Consider the following 18877-nt stretch of genomic DNA (forward strand, 5'->3'; position numbering starts at 1 on the left):
GGGGGTGTTCGGGAAGAGGGGCAGCACGTGCAAAGGTGTGGAAGTGAGCGACACGAGAGGTGTGTTTTGGGGCCGGGAAACCGTCCCCTTGGGCTGCGGGGGAGTGTTTGGGGATTTCGGTCTTTCCCCTGACACGTACTTACCCGCCTGCGCTGGGCGCCGCATCGGGCACCAGGCTACAGTTGTGAACAGGGTGCAGATGAATACGGAGGCAGATAAATAATTGCAGGGGGTTCCAGCGGCTCCTGTTCATTGAGCAGCTACTGTGCGTCGTATGCTTTACCTGCCTTCCTTCCTTCACTTTGTTCGAGGTTCAGAGCCTCCCCGCGGAGGAGGAGGGCGTGTCTCCTTGTGGGGGAGCCTCACCGAGGGGACCCTTGTGCTAAGTCTTGGAGAGGGACCAGGTGTTTCCCAGATGGGTGTGGCCTGGGAAGAAGAGGTTTGCCCGGGGCAGGAACAGCCTGGGCAAAGGTGTAGGGGCATGAAGCCGCACTCCACACAAGGCGTGGATTCCAGAGTCCAGGAAGGGCCTGCATCGCTGTTAAACTGCACTCCGACACGTGCTTCCTGGGCACCCCCAGGTGTGTTTGAATGGTGAGTGCAGACTACCCGCCTCTGTGCTGATGAAACTGGGGTCCTTGTTTTTGGGGGTGGCCTCCCCGCAGCTCTGTCGTCACAGTGCCGTCCTTGTACACAGACCTGCCAGCTCTATCACTGGAAGTCTGAGAGCGCTTGGACATGATGGCTTTATTACAGTGATGGGGGGTGGGGTGGATTCTAATAGCCGCACTAGGAGTTCTCGTGAATGCCGTCAACCTGAGATAAGAGGGGACTCTTGGGGTCACCCCCCATGGACACATTGCTGGTCCTGGTTAGAGATTCTCTTTGAATTCTAGTTGGTTGATGAGGCGTTCAAATGGGAAGAAAAAAAATAAAAATGAAAGACCAGTACAGATCACTAGTAAAACCTCACCAAAGACTGTGCTTAAAAGACAAGGTGCGAATACAGATTTTATGGCTTCTCATTTGCCTGGGCTGCGGACCGTCCATCCACCCCATGCTGTTCTGCATTCCCACGTAGGGTGGCAGGCCTGTGTCCGTGTGTGTTGAACTAGGAATGTCGTCCGCTGGCTTAGGTGAGAGGGCTGCTCTGCTTCACACAGCGAGACGTGCGGAGGCGCAGGCTGCCAGCCTAGCTCAGCTCAGCGTCTCTGAGTCTTTGGGGCCTTCCCTTGTGCTCTGAGCCTCAGGGCCTCAAGGTGGCTGCCACTTACCCCGGGAGTGGGTCGCCTTGCAGGCAGGAAGAAGTGGAACCCAGATGGGCCATGCCAGCCAGGTCTGCCCTTACAGTCGAGAAAGTAAAAGCTTTCCCGTAGCAGCTTCCAGATGTTTCCCCATGTCACAGGCCAGGCCTGGCTCACGGGGTCACTCCTAGCAGCAAGAGAGTCTTGGGAAGTCAGTCTCCAAGTCCCGCCGCCTGTCATGGAAGTTGGGTAAGTTGGGAGTGGCCATTGGTCATGCCACAAACAGGATTGTTTATGACACAGTCTGAAAGAAGGTGGGGACCGTCGGGTTCTGGACAAGGAAGCCTTGGCCCCTGAACCAGGATGTGGGACAAGAGAGACAGTCTGCCCAGTGCGTGAGTGCTGTGACCCGAGCTGTGTGCTGGGCACTGGGCTCCTAGGACGGGAAGACACGGTGTCTGCCCTCCGAGGCCCCCAGTCTGCTGGGGAGCAAGGCTCGGAGAAGGGAGGGAGGCCGGGGTGGAAGAGAGAGGCCAGGTGGAAGCCGGCTCAGAGGCCATTGTGCCCCCCCCCCCCGCCCCGGTGGGTCTGCACGGCACCTGGGCTCAGGAGTGTGAGTGTAGAGTCAGGTGGTGAGAAGCCAGACAGTGTGCTGGGCTCTTAGCAAGCCCAGGAGTCCTTGGACACGTGGCCGTTTCCATTGCTTAGTTGCTTCTTTTCTCTCACTGGTGGGGTGGGGGGGCGGCTGGAGAAGACCAAGTAACTTACATCTCAGCTGATTCAAGTTCCTTTTGGGGATGAAAACCAGCCAGACTAGAACGCTTTTGTTTCCTAGGCCTTAAAGTGCAAAGGATGGGTTGCACCTCTGGTTTTTTATCGGGAGGATTGTTTATACATGTACCCAGCTATCGCTCCAACCATCCGTCATCCATCCATCTGTCCGTCATCCATCCATCCATCTCCTACCCAGTTACTGGTACACACAAAACTCTGAAGCCGTAAAGATGAATAAGGTCATTTCTGTTCTCGAATTGCTCACATTCATAGACTCGAAACACGTGACTGTGGAGTCTGGGGTGATAGATAGTATTTGTCGCTCATCTGTTCACCCCATCGCTTATTCGGGGGGTATGTACTGAGCACCTGCCGCGTGTCCTGTGCTGTTCCCGGCCCTTCCCGGCAAGAGTGGCGTGTGGTTCCCCCGCTCCTGGAGCTCACACTCAAGGGCGGGCGACAGGCATTAAACAAGGAGCCAGAATCAAAAGCGAGAGACTTTCAGATGCTGCCAAGTGCCGTGCAGACTGCAAGGACAGGGTGCTGGGAACTGAGTGACAGAGGAAGAGGGTGTTGGGGGCTGGTTTATACTCGGGGTCAGGAGGGCCGCTCTGAGGAGGTGACATTTGAGCCGGGACCTAAAGGAGGAGGACCTGGAGCCGAGTAGAAGACTCAGAGGGTGAGTCTCAGGCAGAGGGAACAGCAAGTACAAAGGTCCTGGGGCTGGATGTGTTTACAGTTGTATGACTGGTGATGGTAACAACAGCGATGATGCCGTCACTGGGCCTGGAGTGGAGAGAACGAGGAGCGGCGGGGCGGGGGTGGGCAGCAGGGGTCAGGTCACACCAGGCCCTGCAGGTCAGTGCAAAGAGGCTGGTGTTGGGTGAGAGCCGAGGAGAGAGGCATCTGGAGTATCTGGAGGAATCCAGACACGTCAGAGGTAGACTCGGGGGAAGGAGGGATTTCCCCGGGGGGCAGGGCTGGGGGGCAATGGCATGCACATACTTACAGAAGGATGGGGGACATGGATTCTCCAGGAGCTGCAAGGGGGTTACCTGGGGAGTCGTAAGATTGCAGCAGGAGAAGGTGGACAGGAACGAGAGGGACCCTGAGGGCCAGAGTAAGGCTTGGTGTTAGCCTGTCCAGAAGCCAGGAAAAGTTACAACCTGGGCGCCATCAGAGATGCGGCTCGGAGCGCCCTCTAGTGGACATTGTGGAGAGGGGTCGAAGAGGATCAGCCAGAAGTAGGAAGACAGTTGGAGGCTATTGCAGCTATTGTGGTTGAATATACATAAGATAACATTTACCATTCAACCACTTTATACTTAAAAAAAAGACACCAACTGCATTCACATTGTGTGACCATGTCCGCCGTCCATGTCCCGAATGTCCTCATCGCCGCAACAGAAATTGCCCCGTTGAACACTGATGCCCTGTCCCCACCTCCCACCAGCCCCTGGCATCCTCTGGGCTGCTTCCTGTTCCGAGCTGCTTCCTGCTACGAGTATTGGCCAGAAGACGGAGAAATCAGCACGCTGTGCACTGCTGGTGAATGCACTGTGGAGCGCAGCTTGGTCGTCCCACCTGAGCGGCAGGTGCTCAGTACATACACCCCAAATAAGCGATGGGGTGAACAGATGAGCGACAAATACTATCTATCACCCCAGACTCCACAGTCACGTGTTTCGAGTCTATGAATGTGAGCAATTCGAGAACAGAAATGACCTTATTCATCTTTACGGCTTCAGGAAGTTGCCCAGAGGATGTGAAGTTGCCTGTTCTAGGTGCCTCGTACACACGGAATCGCGCGTTGCTTGCCCTTTTGCGTCCAGCTTACTTCACTTACCAGTGTCTTCAGGGCCCATCCCTGTGGGAGCAGGCGCCAGAGCCCCGTTGTGGCTGAAGGCTGAGTGACGTTCCATTGTCTGAATCCACCACATCTTGTCCCTCCATCTCTGTTGACAGATGTTTGGGTTGTTCCCGCCTTTTGGTCATCGTGACTGATGCTGCAGGGAACATCAGTGTCAGTGATTCTTCGCGTCCCTGCTGTCAGCTGTTCCGAGTACATGTTAGGGTGCGGAATCGCTCACAAAGCACGTGATGATTCTGTGTTTAACTTTTTGAGGGACGACCAAGCTGCGCTCCACAGTGCATTCACCAGCAGTGCACAGCGTGCTGATTTCTCCGTCTTCTGGCCAATACTCGTAGTTTCTACTTTAAAAAAAAACACCACATAATAGCCAGCCTAACGAGAGTGCAGTGACATCTCAATTATGCATTTACTTTGCATTTCCTGAGTGACGAGTGATGTCGAGACCTTTCTGTGGGCTTCTTGGCGAGTTGTATATCTTTGCGTGGTTCTGAATCAGTTCATTTGTTTTTCAGTCGTTGAGGTACGGGAGTATTATACAGAATCTGGATGCTCATCCCTTCGCAGACACATGATTTGAAAATATTTTCTCCCATTTTGTGGGTTTTCTTTTCACTGCCTTCAATGCATAAAAAATTTTTATTTCACTGAAGGTCAATCATCTATCTACATTCCCTTTTGTTTCCTAGAAAGTAAATTTTAAATTAAAGTCCAATACTCATTCAGAAAAGAGCACATGTTTTAAGCCAGCCACCCTGCTACTTCCCAGTGTCCGACCTTGACCTTGAGGAGGCTGTCTCCACGCCTCTGTTGCTACCTGTGAACAAGAGTGAGGACAGAGCCTCTGCGTTGGAAACGCAGTGAGGTTAGATGGATTAATGCACATGAGGCACTATGAACAGTGCCTGATACCCAGTAGGTGTCATTCTGTGAGTGACGCTGTGTGTTTGCTGCTGTTACTATGACTCTGTGTGATACGTTGAGTTTCTGACACTGCTAAGCACATGCAGACATTACTCAGTTACCCCATTTCACCCTCGCAAACCCCGAGGGACGGACATTCATTGTCCCCATCTTGTGGAGGAGAAAACGGAGTCTGGGCCTTTAGGAGTCTTATCCACTGGCATTTCCTGGCACTTTTGTCCTAAGTGACCTCACTGCCTGAAGCTCAGAGTGGGGAGGTGACTGACCTAAGGACACACAGTGAAGAACCAAGAACACCTGGATTGTGTCCTGGCCCGTGGACTCACCCCTTGCAGCTAGGAGGATTTGGAAGGATGGCATCCTGCCTAGATGGATTTTGTTTCATTTGTGCCACTGGAGCCCCTGCGCACTGTGGGCTCCCTGGGGACTGAGGCTTCGCATGGCCCCCCAGGTGGGTGCAGACCCAGCCGGCAGGAGGCCAGGAATGATGGAGACACCTGGCCCCCTACGGGGGAGGTGTTTGAGAGCGTGGAGGGGGGCACACACCATGCCTGCCCCCTGGTGGGCCTGTGCGGGATTGCGGGCGCTGTGGTTTCCTGGGAGCTGGGAGAAGATCGTGGAGCACAGTAAGTCTTCCACGGGTCACCCCATCCAGTCCCACGGTGCATTGCCACCACTTCGCAGGTGAGGAAGCAGAGGCCCAGTCAAGTGACAGCGATCCAGTCCTTCTGTGTTTTCTCCGCGGGAAAGTATGTGTGAGTTTGATGCTCACACTGGGACAGTCTTGACTCTTGTTGTCTGGAGCAAAGCGCATTGTTAGCGTACAGGTGCACTGCTAACTGCTCGTAGTCACTATTGCTTGTTTCACTGGTCACAACAGACTGAAACACATGGGAGGGCCGCCACACCCGGGCAAGGTCGCTGTGGTCCACGCTCGTTTCCACCTGCCAGGGGTGCGCACAAGTGTACCTTGCACATGTGCACACACGCCCAGAGGAGCCAGGGGGGCTCGCCCCACTGGACCTGGATTCTGATCTCTTTTGGGGGCTGCTGCTCTGTGGCATGGACGCCTCCCTGGCCTTGCTGTCCGCATCTGTGAAGCGGGTCAGAGAAGCCCGCTCCTGAGTAGACGGGAAAGGCATCCGGAAGCTGGGAACGGCCAGGCAGGAGTTAGCCGTCAGGGTGCTGGGCAGACTTTGCAGTTCACTCCAGAAATGTTTGCTGAGCACCTACTGTGCACCAGAGAAGAGTCAGACTTGCATCCATTCCTGGAGGGTGAGAACTCGGTTTGTGCTCGGGATCCAATACGGTGTCCACAGGATGGCGTGCCGGACCGTGTCTGGCCTGACCCCTGGCCACCCATGTGACCTCCTGTACTAGCACACGTGCTGTGCTCACCCCACTCATGCCACACCGGCCTGCAGAGTATTCCCTTAACATGCCAGGGGGTGGTTTCTACCCCAGGGCCTTGGCACGTGCTGTTTGCGCTCTCTCCTCCAGATGCCCCGCCCACTCCCCTCCCTCTCCACTTCCCTCTCTGCAAGTCATCTGTCAGCTCAAACGACACCCCTGTCACACAGTGGAGGGAGGCTCTGAGAGGCAGGAACACGGGGCACGCACAGTGCCTGGTGCCTAGTGGTCACACAGCACATGTGTGTGGAGTGAATGAATGACATAATGCCTGCCTGCCTCACTGTCAGCTTTCCCCAGCAGAGTGGGACATTTGTCACATGCAGTCAGTGAACCTCCATCGACATGTCATGATCACCCCGTCCATAGTTGACACTCGGGCTTGCTCCGTGTGTTGCACTGTTGTGACATTTGGCCATTGTAGGGTGTCACGCAGAGTAGTCTCACTGCCCTGAAAGCCTGTGCTCCGCCTCTCCCCCCGCCCCCCGCCCCGACCCCCTCTCCCTTCCCCGCCCCCAGCGGTCCCTGCCCTTTTTCCTGTCTTTGCCGTTGGGATCACTCAGCGAGTCTCCTTCCAGTTTCCTACAATCTTTTCACGGCCTGATAGTACATTTCTTTTTAGCGCCGCATAATATTCCATGGTCTGGGTGCGCCGTGGCTAATTTACCCATTCACCTACCAAAGAACTTGTTGGTCCTTCCAGGTCTTGTTAATTATGAATGGAGCTGCAGTGAACATCTCTGTGGGTTTGTGTGGAGCTAAGTTTTTGGCTCTTTTGGGTGAACAGTGAGGAGCGCAATCGCTGGGTCCTATGGTAAGAGTGAGTTTACTTACGTCCCTATCACTTTTCTGTATGTATAACTCAATGGCTTCTAGTTTAGTACTGGGAAAATCGTGTACCCATCACACGCTCCATTCTAAAAGATTTTCACTAATTGCAAAAGAAACCAAGCTCCCCTTAGCAAGCAATCCCCGACCCCTCTCCTCGACAACCTTCCCATTTATCGCCCCGTGGGAGGCACCAGGCTCCGGGCTTGGTTCACTCTCATGTCCAAGGTCCGGGGGAGGAGCCGTTCTCGTTGCTGGTCTCCGGGTGACAGAGCCGAGACCCTGAGAGGCGAAGTCACTTGCCCACGTCACGCAGCTGGGAGGGCGCGGGCCTGGGGTTTGAATGCACTGGAGCTGCCGGGAGGCTCTGACACACGAATTTGACGTTTCCCAAATTCCAGTCACTCTCGTGTCACCTTGAAGCTATTCATATTCATGAGCCACATGGACTTACATTTAGTTCCTGTTTTTCTTGGAACTGACTCTCTTTTTAATGTAACAGCTCCATTAAGAGAGCTGAGTCACACAATGCAATTCGCTTATTTACAGAGCACAATAAGCCCGCAAATAAGCCCGCAAATAAGCCCGGTGGGGGCTCTCTGAAGGGGTGCTGTTTGCACTGGGCCTGAGAGGTGGTCCACGGACGGAGTGGGCATCCCGTGGAGGGCCCTGCCTGAGCAGGGGCCGGGAGTGGGTCGGGCTGGGATCGTACGGGGAGACCATATGGCAAAGGGCACTGAAGGCCAAGCCAGGAGGCAGGGTGCCCCCCCCCCATGGATGATAGGCATGTGGGGGTGAGCAGGGCCCTCTGGTGTTCTCGGGGGCGGGGCGAGGAGGGGGCATGTCAGTGCCATCTCCGTCCAGCGCATGGACCCGGTAAGTGAGCGGGCTGCCTGGGTTCCAGAAGGCCAGAGATTCGGTTGCCTGCGGGGCCCACACAGTCCGGGCCAGGGCTGCGGGAGGAATGTGGCGGGTCCAGTCCCCAGGCCAGGGCACTGTCCCTGCCCTGTCCCCACACAGGAACCGCAGACCTGAGGCCAGGGGTCTGCACTGCTGCTTGCCGCCGCCGTGATGCCGGAACGCTGGCAACTCGTTAAAAAACGGAACCGCGCCCCTGCCGTCCCTCTGCTCCCCACGAACGCCAGCTCCCAAACAGGACTCTCCTGGGGGCGGGGCCGGTGTCCCGTGTCAGTTTCAACAGCCTTCCGTCCTTTCCATGCATGGGCGTTTCTGCTGAAAGCTAAGCCCTCTGAGTAGATGCACTGGACGGTCTGGACGTTCCGTCTTTTCTTGTGGGGGCGACTTCTCTCTCGAGTCCCCCCGGTGCCATGGACACGCGTGAATGAATAAATATATGCCCAAGACATGATGAGATCTGTTTGGGATGGAGGAAGTGGGCTGTGGCCAGTCTCTCCGAGGAGAAAAAGGCCCCGAGCGCCCTCTTCCATAGCCTTTTATTGGGTTGTAATACACAGGAATACAGGGCGGCAAGGATCAAACAGTAGATAACATTTCAAAGAGATCTGAGGGCTTCAGAGTCTGAGTCAGTGTCTGTCAGGAGGAGAGTTGCAGAAACTTTGGGAGACATACTCATTTCCTCTCGGACCCTTATCATATGAATGAAAGCACTCTTAGCAGAGCAGATTTCACAGGTTTATCAGCAAGTCTTTGTGATGCCAGATTTTTCCCCAGGGCACGCTCTAGCAAGGCAAGGAGCTGCACTCCTCCCCATCAGGTATTCAGGCTTAAGGGGATTAGAGCCAGGAAGCGCTTCTCCCAGAGAACATGGGGACTCGGGCTTTGTCAAAGCCAGGGGGCGAGAGTCCATTGCTCTTTGTTGCACCGACCCCTAGTCCTTCCATGAAGGCCTCCCAAGTGATCGAGTCTGGCTTAGGTTGCCCCCCGCTGTGAGGGGTCTTACCCGGCATTGACTTCCGACCAAGCTCTGGGGGCAGGGAGAGGAACTGAGGCAGCATTTGCCACCAGAGACAAGCTTTGTCTCCTGCGGCTTGCATTCCACAGGTTATCCCTCGCCCTTAGCCACAGGGGGTAGAGATACAATTCCTAAAATCAGGCAGAGCGGTCTACAACATTTTCTGGAATGAAGGAGTGACGTGATGCTGACGAGGGTTGTCCGAAGGCCTGCTGGGGCCAAGGGCCGCGAGGGTGCGGGCAGCCGGGCTGACCGGGGCGGGCAGCTGACCTGGGAGGAGGGGAGAGGGGAGGACTCAGAGGCAGAATGTCCCCCCGAAGGGCGCTGGGGGGCCCTGCAGCTGGGAGCTGCCTGGAGCCTGGGCTGGAGGCTTGGTGATTAGATCTTAAGCCGGGAGCCAGGTGAAGAGGAGGTGGGGGCGCAGGCTTTTTCGGGGCCACCATAATGAGCCACCACACCCCGGGGCAGCTCCAAACAGTAGGTGTTCACTCTGTCGCCATTCTGGAGGCCAGGACTCTGAAATTGAGGTGTCAGCGAGGGCTGGGCCCCTCCGAAGATTCTGGGGGGACCCTTACTGTCCCTTCCAGCCGCCCGTGGCTCCAGCTGCTCTGGCTGCTGGGCTTGTCCCAGCCGCTCCCCCCCTGCCCGCACGTGGCATTCTCCGTGTTTGACGGCGCACGCAAGGACAGCCCTTGGGTTTGGGAGTCCTGGGTGATCTCACTTCAAGACCTTTAACTCAGTCACGTCTTCAGAAACATATTGCCAAAGGCGGTGACATTTACAGGTTCTGGTGGACGGACCGTCCTGAGGGCAGCCTTCCGAAAGAGCACGGGCAGGAGCCCGAGGGCAGGCGTGTCCATGGGGCGGGGCTGCTGCGGGGTCAGGCGGCGAAAGGGGGGCAAGGTTGGTGGCGGTGTCTCGAGTGGTTTGCTGAGGAGTCAGGCAAGGCTTCCAGTGTGTGTGGGGGACACCTCTGCATGCCAGTGACTCCCCCGGCAGAGTGGAGAAGGGCCCACGGGCGGGGGGCCAGGGCTGGCCTGGGGTGAGGGTGCAGTGGGGGCCTCTGCCCCAGGGGGGGAACGGTGGGGCTCGGTGTCGGCCCACGCCCGCCGCCTGGCTTGGCTCGGCTCTGTCCCCGTCCCGGACCCGCCAGGGCGTCTCTCTGCCTGCCCCCACCCTCTTCCCTGCTGTCCAGCTCTCGCCCAACTGCGCTTGGTTCTCTTTGTCCCCGGCGGCTTCGCCAGCCATCTGTCTGCTTGCTTCCTCCCACTTCCTTGGGTTCATCCGTGTTCCCGCCTTGCACTCTCTCCACGTCGGCTGCTTCACCAGATGGGTTTCCCTCTCCCAACCTGACCGAGCCGCACTCCCCACCCGACCCCTGTCTCTGCCCCTCCCAGCCCATTTCTCTGTCAGTTCTTCGCCTTATCAGACCCCTGGGCCACCTTTGCCACTGTTCCGTTGGCCCCTCACTCGGCAGGGCCCAACCCCCCGACTTCACTGTAGTTTGGACAGCACAACCCCCTCCCCCGCCACACACACCCCAGTCACACGACCAGCCTGCGGGGGTCTGCCCTCCCACTGTGCACCCGCCACGGCCCGTGCTCTGCCCGCACTGCCAGCCCGCCAGTCCTCAGGGCCCGGCCTTCCACCGTCCGTCGGACGCCAGCAGGGCCTGCCTGGTCTTCCAGGTGTGCTCTGCATGGGGCAGTGATGGCTGGGCCCCATCGCCGGCCGCTGGCCGGATGTGGGTGCTGAGCACCGAGGGAGCCACAGGCCTGGTTCTGAAAGGCTCTGAAGTCGCCGTGGTTTCCCGAGCTGCCGAGCTCAGCCTCCCCGCGGGGTGCTGGTGGGTTTCCTGTCAGCTGCTCTGCAGGCCGTGGGGTGGGGCACTGCCCAGACGGGCCGGGGGCCCGCAGGGGTGGGACAGCGGAGGTGGTCTGCCCAGTGCCTGCGCCCCTCCCTCTTCTTCCTCCTCAGACAGGGGGGCTCTGGGGCCACCCCACTGCCAGGTCGCCCCACACCCCTCTGTCTGTCTGTCTGTCTGTCTGGGCTTCAGCTCCCTGTCTGGCTGGTGGGCAGGACGACAGCTTCCCCCGGATGCGCTGAGGGGACTGGACTCGGCGTGTTCTTCTGCCCCATCAACCTGCACAGCCCTGAACGGCTGGGGTGCACCGTCCCACCGAACGGAAGGGTTTGCCGAGGTTTGGAGGGGCAGCCAGCCTGGGCAGGCCCCCGCTCTCGTGAAGGGGGCATCCTGGAGAGGTCGCCTTGGGCTGGCCTCAGGTGCGCTGCCATTTGTGTCCTCTTTATTTTTATGTTTTTCCTGTTTAACTTACTGATTTCAGGTATCTGATGCATAAATAAACACACTTATTTATGGTTCATTCTTGTGTACGCCCCGGGGCAGATCGAACCCACAAGCTGGGCCCGTCAGGACCACACTCTAACCACCAGCCACCAGCCAGGGCTATAATCTGCATTTTCAGTCCCTGACGGTGGATGCTGCCCCCACCCACACGGTGCGGCTGGCAGGGGGGCTCTGAGAGCTGGTCGCTGTCTTCCTCGGCGCCCCCTACCCTTGCAGGCGTGGACAGAAGCCAGGACTCACGGGTGGGAGGCCTGCATCCCAGCCCTGGCTCGGTTTCTGACTCGCGGTGTGGTCTGGACGCCCCTCGCCCTCTCTGGGCCTTGGCCGCCTCCCACTGTGTCGTGGGGACAGCAGGTCCTCCTTCCGGGGCTGCCCAGCAGCTTGGAAGGAACCTGACCAGAGCCAGTGGGGATCCTGTGCCCCAGCGAGCCCCCGAGTTGATTTACTTCCTTTCTGTGCGTGGAGTTACCGCCCCCCATGTGTGTGGTTTGGGGGAGGAACCACACACATGGGCACTCACACAAGTGCTCAGTCATACCATCCTTGCACACACTTGCACACATTAGCTCACATACACACACACTCTTGCTCTTCCTGCCACACAGCTGAAAACCCCACCATACCCCCAGCACCCTCGGGAGGCAGAAAGTCCCGACAGCGCCACAGGCTTTAGGAGGAGCCGCCCCGGGACCCGCCCCACCTGGACCAGCCACCAGAGATGCTCCAGGCAGGGCTCATGGGACCTGGGCTGCGGCTTCCCCGCCCCGGAGGCGGCCCTGGCCACTAGCAGGGCGCAGGGTGTCTGGCTGGTCCCCTGGCTGCCAGCCGGCCTCTGAATGATTCATGCCGCCTTGAACTTGATTCCTGCCTGCCAAGCCCAGTGGGAAGAGCCGCCCCCTCCTGAGAAAAACTGGAAGCGCACGGGATGCTTTCTGCATAACCCGGGGCCGAGATGGAGTATTACTACTGCCCTGGCTTATTGAAGTTCCTGCGCTACCTCTGGGTGAGTGTGGCCGGCCGGCCGATGTCATCTTCCCTCCCTTCTCCTCCGCCTCCTGCCAAGTTCGCTCTTTGGCTCTGCCTGCTAGCAGCGTCTCTGTTTTCTCTAACAAATGGTGGTTGTTTCGAGGAGGAGGGGTGTCCGGGGAGGGGACGGGGACCTGTGGAGGAGCGTGGGAGCCCCGGCTCCCCTGGGGATCAGTGGACCGACAGCAAGTGGCCACCGGGAAAGGAACAAAACCAAACCAGAAAAACAAGGGCAGCGTCAGCGAGTTTTCCGGAGAGGGACGCTTCTGTGCCTTAAAGGGCTATTCTTTACTCTGAAATCTCATCCCCCGGGCTTTGGCGTGCGTGTGAAAGCGCCCCGTCTCTCATGAGATGAAAAGAATAGATTTTTGCTTTTCTTTTAATGAACTTAGAACTAAGCAGAAGGAAAGGGTTGAAATTCTGGTGTTTCATGCTGTCCTCTATATGACAGAAAAAACAAAACAGAACTTTTTCTGGTGAAAGGCCGAAGGCGGGGGGAAGTGCTTTTCAGATTCTGCTCCGACTCCGAGACCGGCCTGCTGTGCGTCCCCCGGCCGGTCGCCCCCCGGCCGGTCGCCCCCTCTCTGGGCCCGTCTCATCTGTGAGGCCGCAGGGTGGGGCTCGGGGGTCCAGAGGGCGTTCGTCGGGGCTGCGTGAGCAGAGGGCGTAACGGGGGACCGTCACCAGTGGGGCTGGGAGTTTTTGAGAACATTTGCCACTGGGCTGAGAAGGCGCCAAAGCGAAAGACATGGAAAATCTTATTTTTCCTGCTGCCAAATGTTTGCAAATACTTCAGATGCCTTCTCACCCAGGGAAGTTTCCGGAGGTCCTAAAAATACAATTTTAGGAGACTAGTTTTTTAACCGCCTCTCCGCCAGAGCTGGGCCCTCCCTCCGGACCCCCTGGAGCAGCTGAAAATCAGGAGCCCCTCCGAGCCCTGGATTATTGACATTAGCCTTGGATTAGCCTTGGATTATTGACATTCAGACACTGTCCTGTTACATGACCTGCATTAACTTAGGTTTGTTTTTTGTTAAACAACACCCCGTGGACGTGGTAGAAAACCTGGAAGATGGTGAAGAGCGTGAGGAAGGAAATACGTTGCGTGTGCTCATCTGTGTATCTGAACTTCGCCGTCCACGCGGTCCTCGTGACTGGCATGTGCAGCCGTGTCTCAGGCCCTGGGCTCAGTGCTGGGGGGGCCGAGATACTGTGATTTATAATAAGAAATGCATGTTCGGTCTCTGTCCCCTTTCAGACACAGACCTCTTTGCGCCTGAAAACCCTGAGAGCCACTAGAAAGCCGTCGGCATTTCCTTAGTGATCAGAGCAATAAAGATGTCGTGACGTTCATCACAAACCCCTCTCAACCACACCTGGGTTCAGGAGGGGAGCTGGTTGCCAGGGAAACCAACCAGCATGCTTACAGGGTAGGAACTTTCGGTCCTGCCCCTGACCCCCAGGGAGCGGAGAGGGACTGGAGGTGGAAGGTTTGATCCCTCGTGGCTATGGAATGAAGCCCCCTCGAAAGCCTGAGAGGACGGGGCTCGGGGAGCACTGGGGTTGGGGGGACACACGGAGATTCTTGGGGGAGGGCCACACCCAGATCGAGAGGAAGCCTCTCATCTCGTCCCTCCTCCCTCGCCCTGTGCAGCTCTCCCATCCCGAGTTCCCGAGTCACGTCCATCTCTGAGTTCCCGAGCCACCCGGCCAACTCATTGAACCCAAGGTGGGAGGGAGGGGTCAGGGAGCCTCCGATGTGTAGCCAGTCGGTCAGAAATACAGGTGACACCCTGGAGTTGCCACTGGTGTCTGAAGTGTGTGTTGGCAGTAGGAGGTGTGTGGGGGGTGCAGGCGGGCAGTCTTGTCGGACTGAGCCCCTAACCAGCGGGACCTGCTGGCCAGCGTCAAGCCGAGTGAAGTTGTGGGGCCCCCTGCCGGGGTTAGAGAACCTTGGGGGTGCTAGGGGAAGCACCTGGGCGCTGGAGTGGGTGTCAGATTCGGACTGAGGGGCAGCCCGCCACTCCCAGGACCTGGGAACTCTGTGTGGGGGCTGGGTGCGTATCAGCAGACGACCGCCATCCTGTGTTCACCAAACACGGGGGAGCATGCCAGACGTGGTCCCCGACCTTTCGGGACTTGTCGTCTCAAGTCGCCACGGGCCTTGCACGTCAGGGCAGGGACCGTGTGTGTGTCAGGATGGGGCCACACCCAGAGCTGTGGGGACATGGTCTCCCCTGGGGCGGGGTTCCAGGAGGGCCCCCCTCTCCCGGGGACGCTGAGCACCAGAGGGTGCCCGGGAGCTGGCGAGAGATGCTGGGGTCGGTAGGACAGGGGAAGGGTGTGCCAGGCAGAGGGAACAGCATGTGCAAAGGGCTGGGGTGGGTGTGAGAAAGAGCAAGACTGCGGGCCTGCTCGTGGGGCTTCCAGGTACCAGCCTGCGTGCACCCCGGCCCGTGCGGGTGAAAGGAGGAGAAAGCCTTTAGCTGCTCGGGGGCAGTGCCTTGGGTGGGCAGGGACGCAGCTCCTCTCTCCTGGCTTTGCCCCAACTGTCTGTGACCTTGGGCACATCTTCGCTTCTATGAGCCTCAGTTTCCCCATCTGAACTATGAAGAGGTGGGGTGAGGTGGTTCACCAGGCCTTTCCTGTGCATGGGGCCAGGAGATTCCTGCTCAGTCACCTGGGGGCAGGTGACGAGGTCCTGGAGACTCCAGCAGCAGCACGTGGGCTCGCCGCTGGCTTTGCAACATACCTACAGTGTCCCCATCGCTGCACAGACAGCCCGGCAGGCACGTAGGAGGGTCTGCCCTGAGTCTGGAATGTTAAGCCGGAAGCTCTTGCTTTCTTGGGAATGTGGGCAATCCACAGGCTTTGGATTGCTCCGCAGCCAGGTGGTCCAGGGCAGGCCCCTCCCCCCAGGGCCTCAGCCACGTGTCTGCAAAGTGGGGACACACTGCCCCCCTCCTTCCCTGGCTGGGACCCTTCCTGTGCAGCCTGGATGTTGCTCCCCAGCAGGTGTTGGCCTGCCCTCTTTCCCAGGAAGCCACTGTCACATCGAGAGTGGCCGGGGAGCGAGTGCACAGGCTGGGGGTGACGCCGAACACCCTGCAGTGTGTGGGGCGGCCCCCCGCCCCCAAGACGGCCACCGAGAATGACCCGGCCCAGAGTGTGGGCGAGCGCCGAGGCTGAGCAACGCCGTTTGGTTCGGGCTGGGCCAGATTTCTACGAACATCCTCTTCCTGTTTTGGGGTCCGGTCCGGGACCCCACGCGGTGCGCTGCCTCTGAGTTTCGTCCACTGCAGGGCCACTCCACGTGCCTGAACGACGCCGGTGTACACTTCTCTGCGTGTGCCCACCGATCCACTTGCCCACGTCATTTAAAACTGCACTGTGAACGTGAGGTTTAATGGCTGCCGACTGTCCCTACCTGCCGTCAGCTTGGATGTACTGGCCCTGCCCCGTGGTCGGGCACTTGCTTGGCTCCCGGGCGATTACCACAACCCAGCGACAGTTCTGCTCAGCCTTAGGTCTTTTTTCACCTGTCACGTCACTTCCTGAAACCACTTCTTAGAAGCGGGCCAGGGGTGGGCTGCAGCGGGTTTCGGCCAAGCTGCCACTTGCTGGTGGGGCGCCAGTGGCTGTCTGGGGGCAGCTTGAGTCCAAGGGGCGCTGTGGTTCTGTTCTGGGGGAGAAACCACCTGCCCCCACTGTCAGGCCCAGGTTCTGGCCGGGTATCAGCTGGGAAGTGGGGAAGGAAGATCAAGTTTCTTTTTCAAATCATTAGTAACAGTAGCTGGTGGTGACCGCTGCCATGGCTGCTTTGAGTTACTGAAGCTACTTTGTTGCTGAGATAAGCCAGCTAGACATCCCCTAGGCCAGTGGCCTTGTGGGAAGGCCGGCACCAGCCGGTTGCTTGTGGTTGTCAATGACATCCACGGTGGTGATAGTAAATGATGGCCACCATCACCACCGCCATTCCTGCCGGGCACTCGCAGCATCCTGGGCCTGCGCAGGTGCCTCGCATGGGGCGGAGTCACACCTGTCCTCGAGAGAAGCCTCTGGGGAGACCTCGTGATTGTCCCCGTTTTGCATTTTGGGAGCCAGAGAGGCGAAGCAGCTCACCAAAGGGCCCTGGCCGGGCAGTGTCCGGGCCTGTGTTCGAGCTCCGGCCGCCCTCCCTCTGTGTCGTCTTAACTGCTTCCCCGAGTCTGCTCTTCTGGTTTCTCAGATGGGGAAACTGAGGCCCGTGGGGTGGAGGCAACTTGCCAGCCTGCGGGAAAGCTTTATACTCACGTCGGGCTTGGCAGGGCAGAGGGGTATGGAAGGGTGTTGCCCAGGGCCAGTCCGGGCTCTGGGGGGAGAGAGCCCTGGCTTGGCGTCCCGGCTTCATCGAAATCAAGTCACATCAGCGCTCGCAGCCTCAGTGTCCCACCTGAAGGTGGTGGGGGGGGGGGTCCTGCCCCACCTGGCAACACTGTGCTGAGGGATGTTAGCCTCCTGACACAGCGCTGCGCTTGGGGTGGGTGCTCAGTGTGTGTGTGTGTGACTATAATGACAGACGTCCCCCCTCAGGACTGCCCAGGTCTGGGGAGCCCGGGAGGCTAACTTTGGCTGGTTGCCTCCCTCCACGCCACGCCAGCCATATGGTGAAGGAGGCTGCAGAGGTCACCCCTGACCGCGTCTCCAGGAAGATGCTGTGCACCGTGGGCGGGTCCCAGGACCAGGGACGGGTCCCTTGCCAGCCCCGTGCAGACGCCTCCTCGCCAGTGTCTGTGGTGCGACAGCTCGTCCCCCACGGGCTGGTGGGAGCCACGCCGTTCTGCACGGTGGTGCTGAGCTCCGGCTGCTTATGCTCAACTGCGTGGCCAGATTTTTTTTTCGATGGGAAAATGTACAAATGTCTAAATACGATCGGGCCGGCTCTCTTTCTCCTTATGCATTTAGCTTCACCCCTCACCCAGGCGGCCACCCTCCACCCCCAGGACTGGTAACAGTGGTCCCGAGACCACAGAAGTGGGCTTCTCTCTCCTTCCAAACACTTCCACACGGGGCACTGGGGTCAGTCTCCACAGCAGCCGAGAGGTGGGTGGTGTTGTCGTCCTACAGACAAGGAAACCGAAACTCCCAAAGGATGAGTAGCCACCTGCTAGTGACCAGCCTGCCAGGGGCAGAGCCGGATTTGAACTTGGGCCCGGAAGCTAATGTGATTGGTTACAGAACACAGTTCTACCCAGGTGGGAAGGTTGTCTGTCCTGTCCACCGCTGAGTCCCCGGCCAACGCCTGCCACAGTGCCCGGCACATAGTAGGTGCTCAGCAGCGGTGGGCTGATGCCCCAGATGCCCCAGCCTGTCTAAGGGGCCACGAGGGTTAAACAGGCTGTGAGCCGGGCGCGTCGCCACTGCTGTTTTTATCACTGGCTTCTGAGTCTCAGCTCTCGGTGTCTCCCGCTCGCACCGAGGGTCTGGTTTGGCTCGAGAACGAGCTATTTTTGGGCTGCGTGGTCGGGCCTGAGGTTTGGGCCACAGGACGGCTTGTGTCACAAGACCCGTGACTCGAGTTGCAGGCGCCTTTTAGAACCTGGCTGCAGAGTCGGGGGCAGGGTCTCGGCGTCAGGCTCGCTGGCCTCTGACCCCCCCCCCCCCCCGGAGCCACTTACGCCTGCAGTGCCGGCCTCGGGCACCTGTCTCAGTGTCTCAGAGCCAGTCGGCCACCTGGAGGAGGGGAGTGAAGACGGCACCTCCATCTCGGGAAGTCCCGAGGACTCAGTGAGGCAGCACAAACAGGCCGGCACACAGTAGGCCCTCCGTCAGTGCTGGCGGCTGAGCCCAGAGGGGGCACGCAATGTCCCTTCCATTTGGTTCAGTTAAACACATGTGCCAGGCCCTGGTCTGGAGGCTTAGGTGAATAAGAAGCCAAGCTCTCTGCCTCGGGGACCGACATTCGGGCGGGGGTCAGGCCATCCAGAGTGGCCCTAATACCCAAGAGTTGCCTAGGGTATCAGGAGGCGGAGGGAGGGAGGGAGGGAGGGAGGGAGGGGCAGGAAGAAGGCCCCAGGGGGCTGGGCCGGGCCGGGGTGCAGGTTTCCCTGAGAAGGTGACCCTGGAACAGAGATTTTGGAAGAAGGGGGCGGGGGGAACAGGCCAGGGGAGTGTGGGGGGACGAGACAGCAGCTCGTGCAAAGGCCCTGAGGTCTGAGCGGGCCCAGGTGCTTTTGTGGATTTGGAAGGAGGCCGCCAGGGTGGCTACAGCCGAGTGAGGGTGGGGTAGGGGGCCCCTCAGAGGACTTTGCTCCGAAGGTGCAGAGAGTGGGCGAGAGCAGGACAAAGGCCGGTTCAGGGAGCCCCGTGAGGAGCGTCTGAGGTTGTCCGGGTGGGGGCGATGGTGGCTCTGACCATGGGCCACAGAGGAGGTGGCGAGAAGCGGCTTCTGGATTCGCTTGGAAGGTTGGCCCACAGGATTCCCCGAGGGGTGGGGTGTGGGGTGGGGGAGGAGGAGGAGA

General features: G+C 58.7%; 1 protein-coding gene across 3 annotated transcripts in view; it reads left to right on the forward strand.

Annotated features, from left to right (window-relative positions):
• Positions 1–18877, forward strand: part of KIAA1671 (KIAA1671 ortholog) — a 161532-nt gene that overhangs the window by 65402 nt on the left and 77253 nt on the right. The window contains exon 1 of one of the 3 annotated variants that reach the window (XM_037156218.2): positions 12108–12354. The exons of the other annotated variants lie outside the window; for them this stretch is intronic. Coding sequence (XP_037012113.2) covers positions 12304–12354 — 51 coding nt within the window. The 5' untranslated portion in view covers positions 12108–12303. Of the gene's footprint in view, positions 1–12107; positions 12355–18877 lie in introns of those variants that run through there. 3 annotated transcript variants of the gene reach the window in all.

Source organism: Artibeus jamaicensis, unplaced genomic scaffold (assembly GCF_021234435.1).
Source record: "Artibeus jamaicensis isolate MK-2021 breed Jamaican fruit bat unplaced genomic scaffold, CSHL_Jam_final contig_525, whole genome shotgun sequence".
Lineage (NCBI taxonomy): Eukaryota > Metazoa > Chordata > Mammalia > Chiroptera > Phyllostomidae > Artibeus > Artibeus jamaicensis.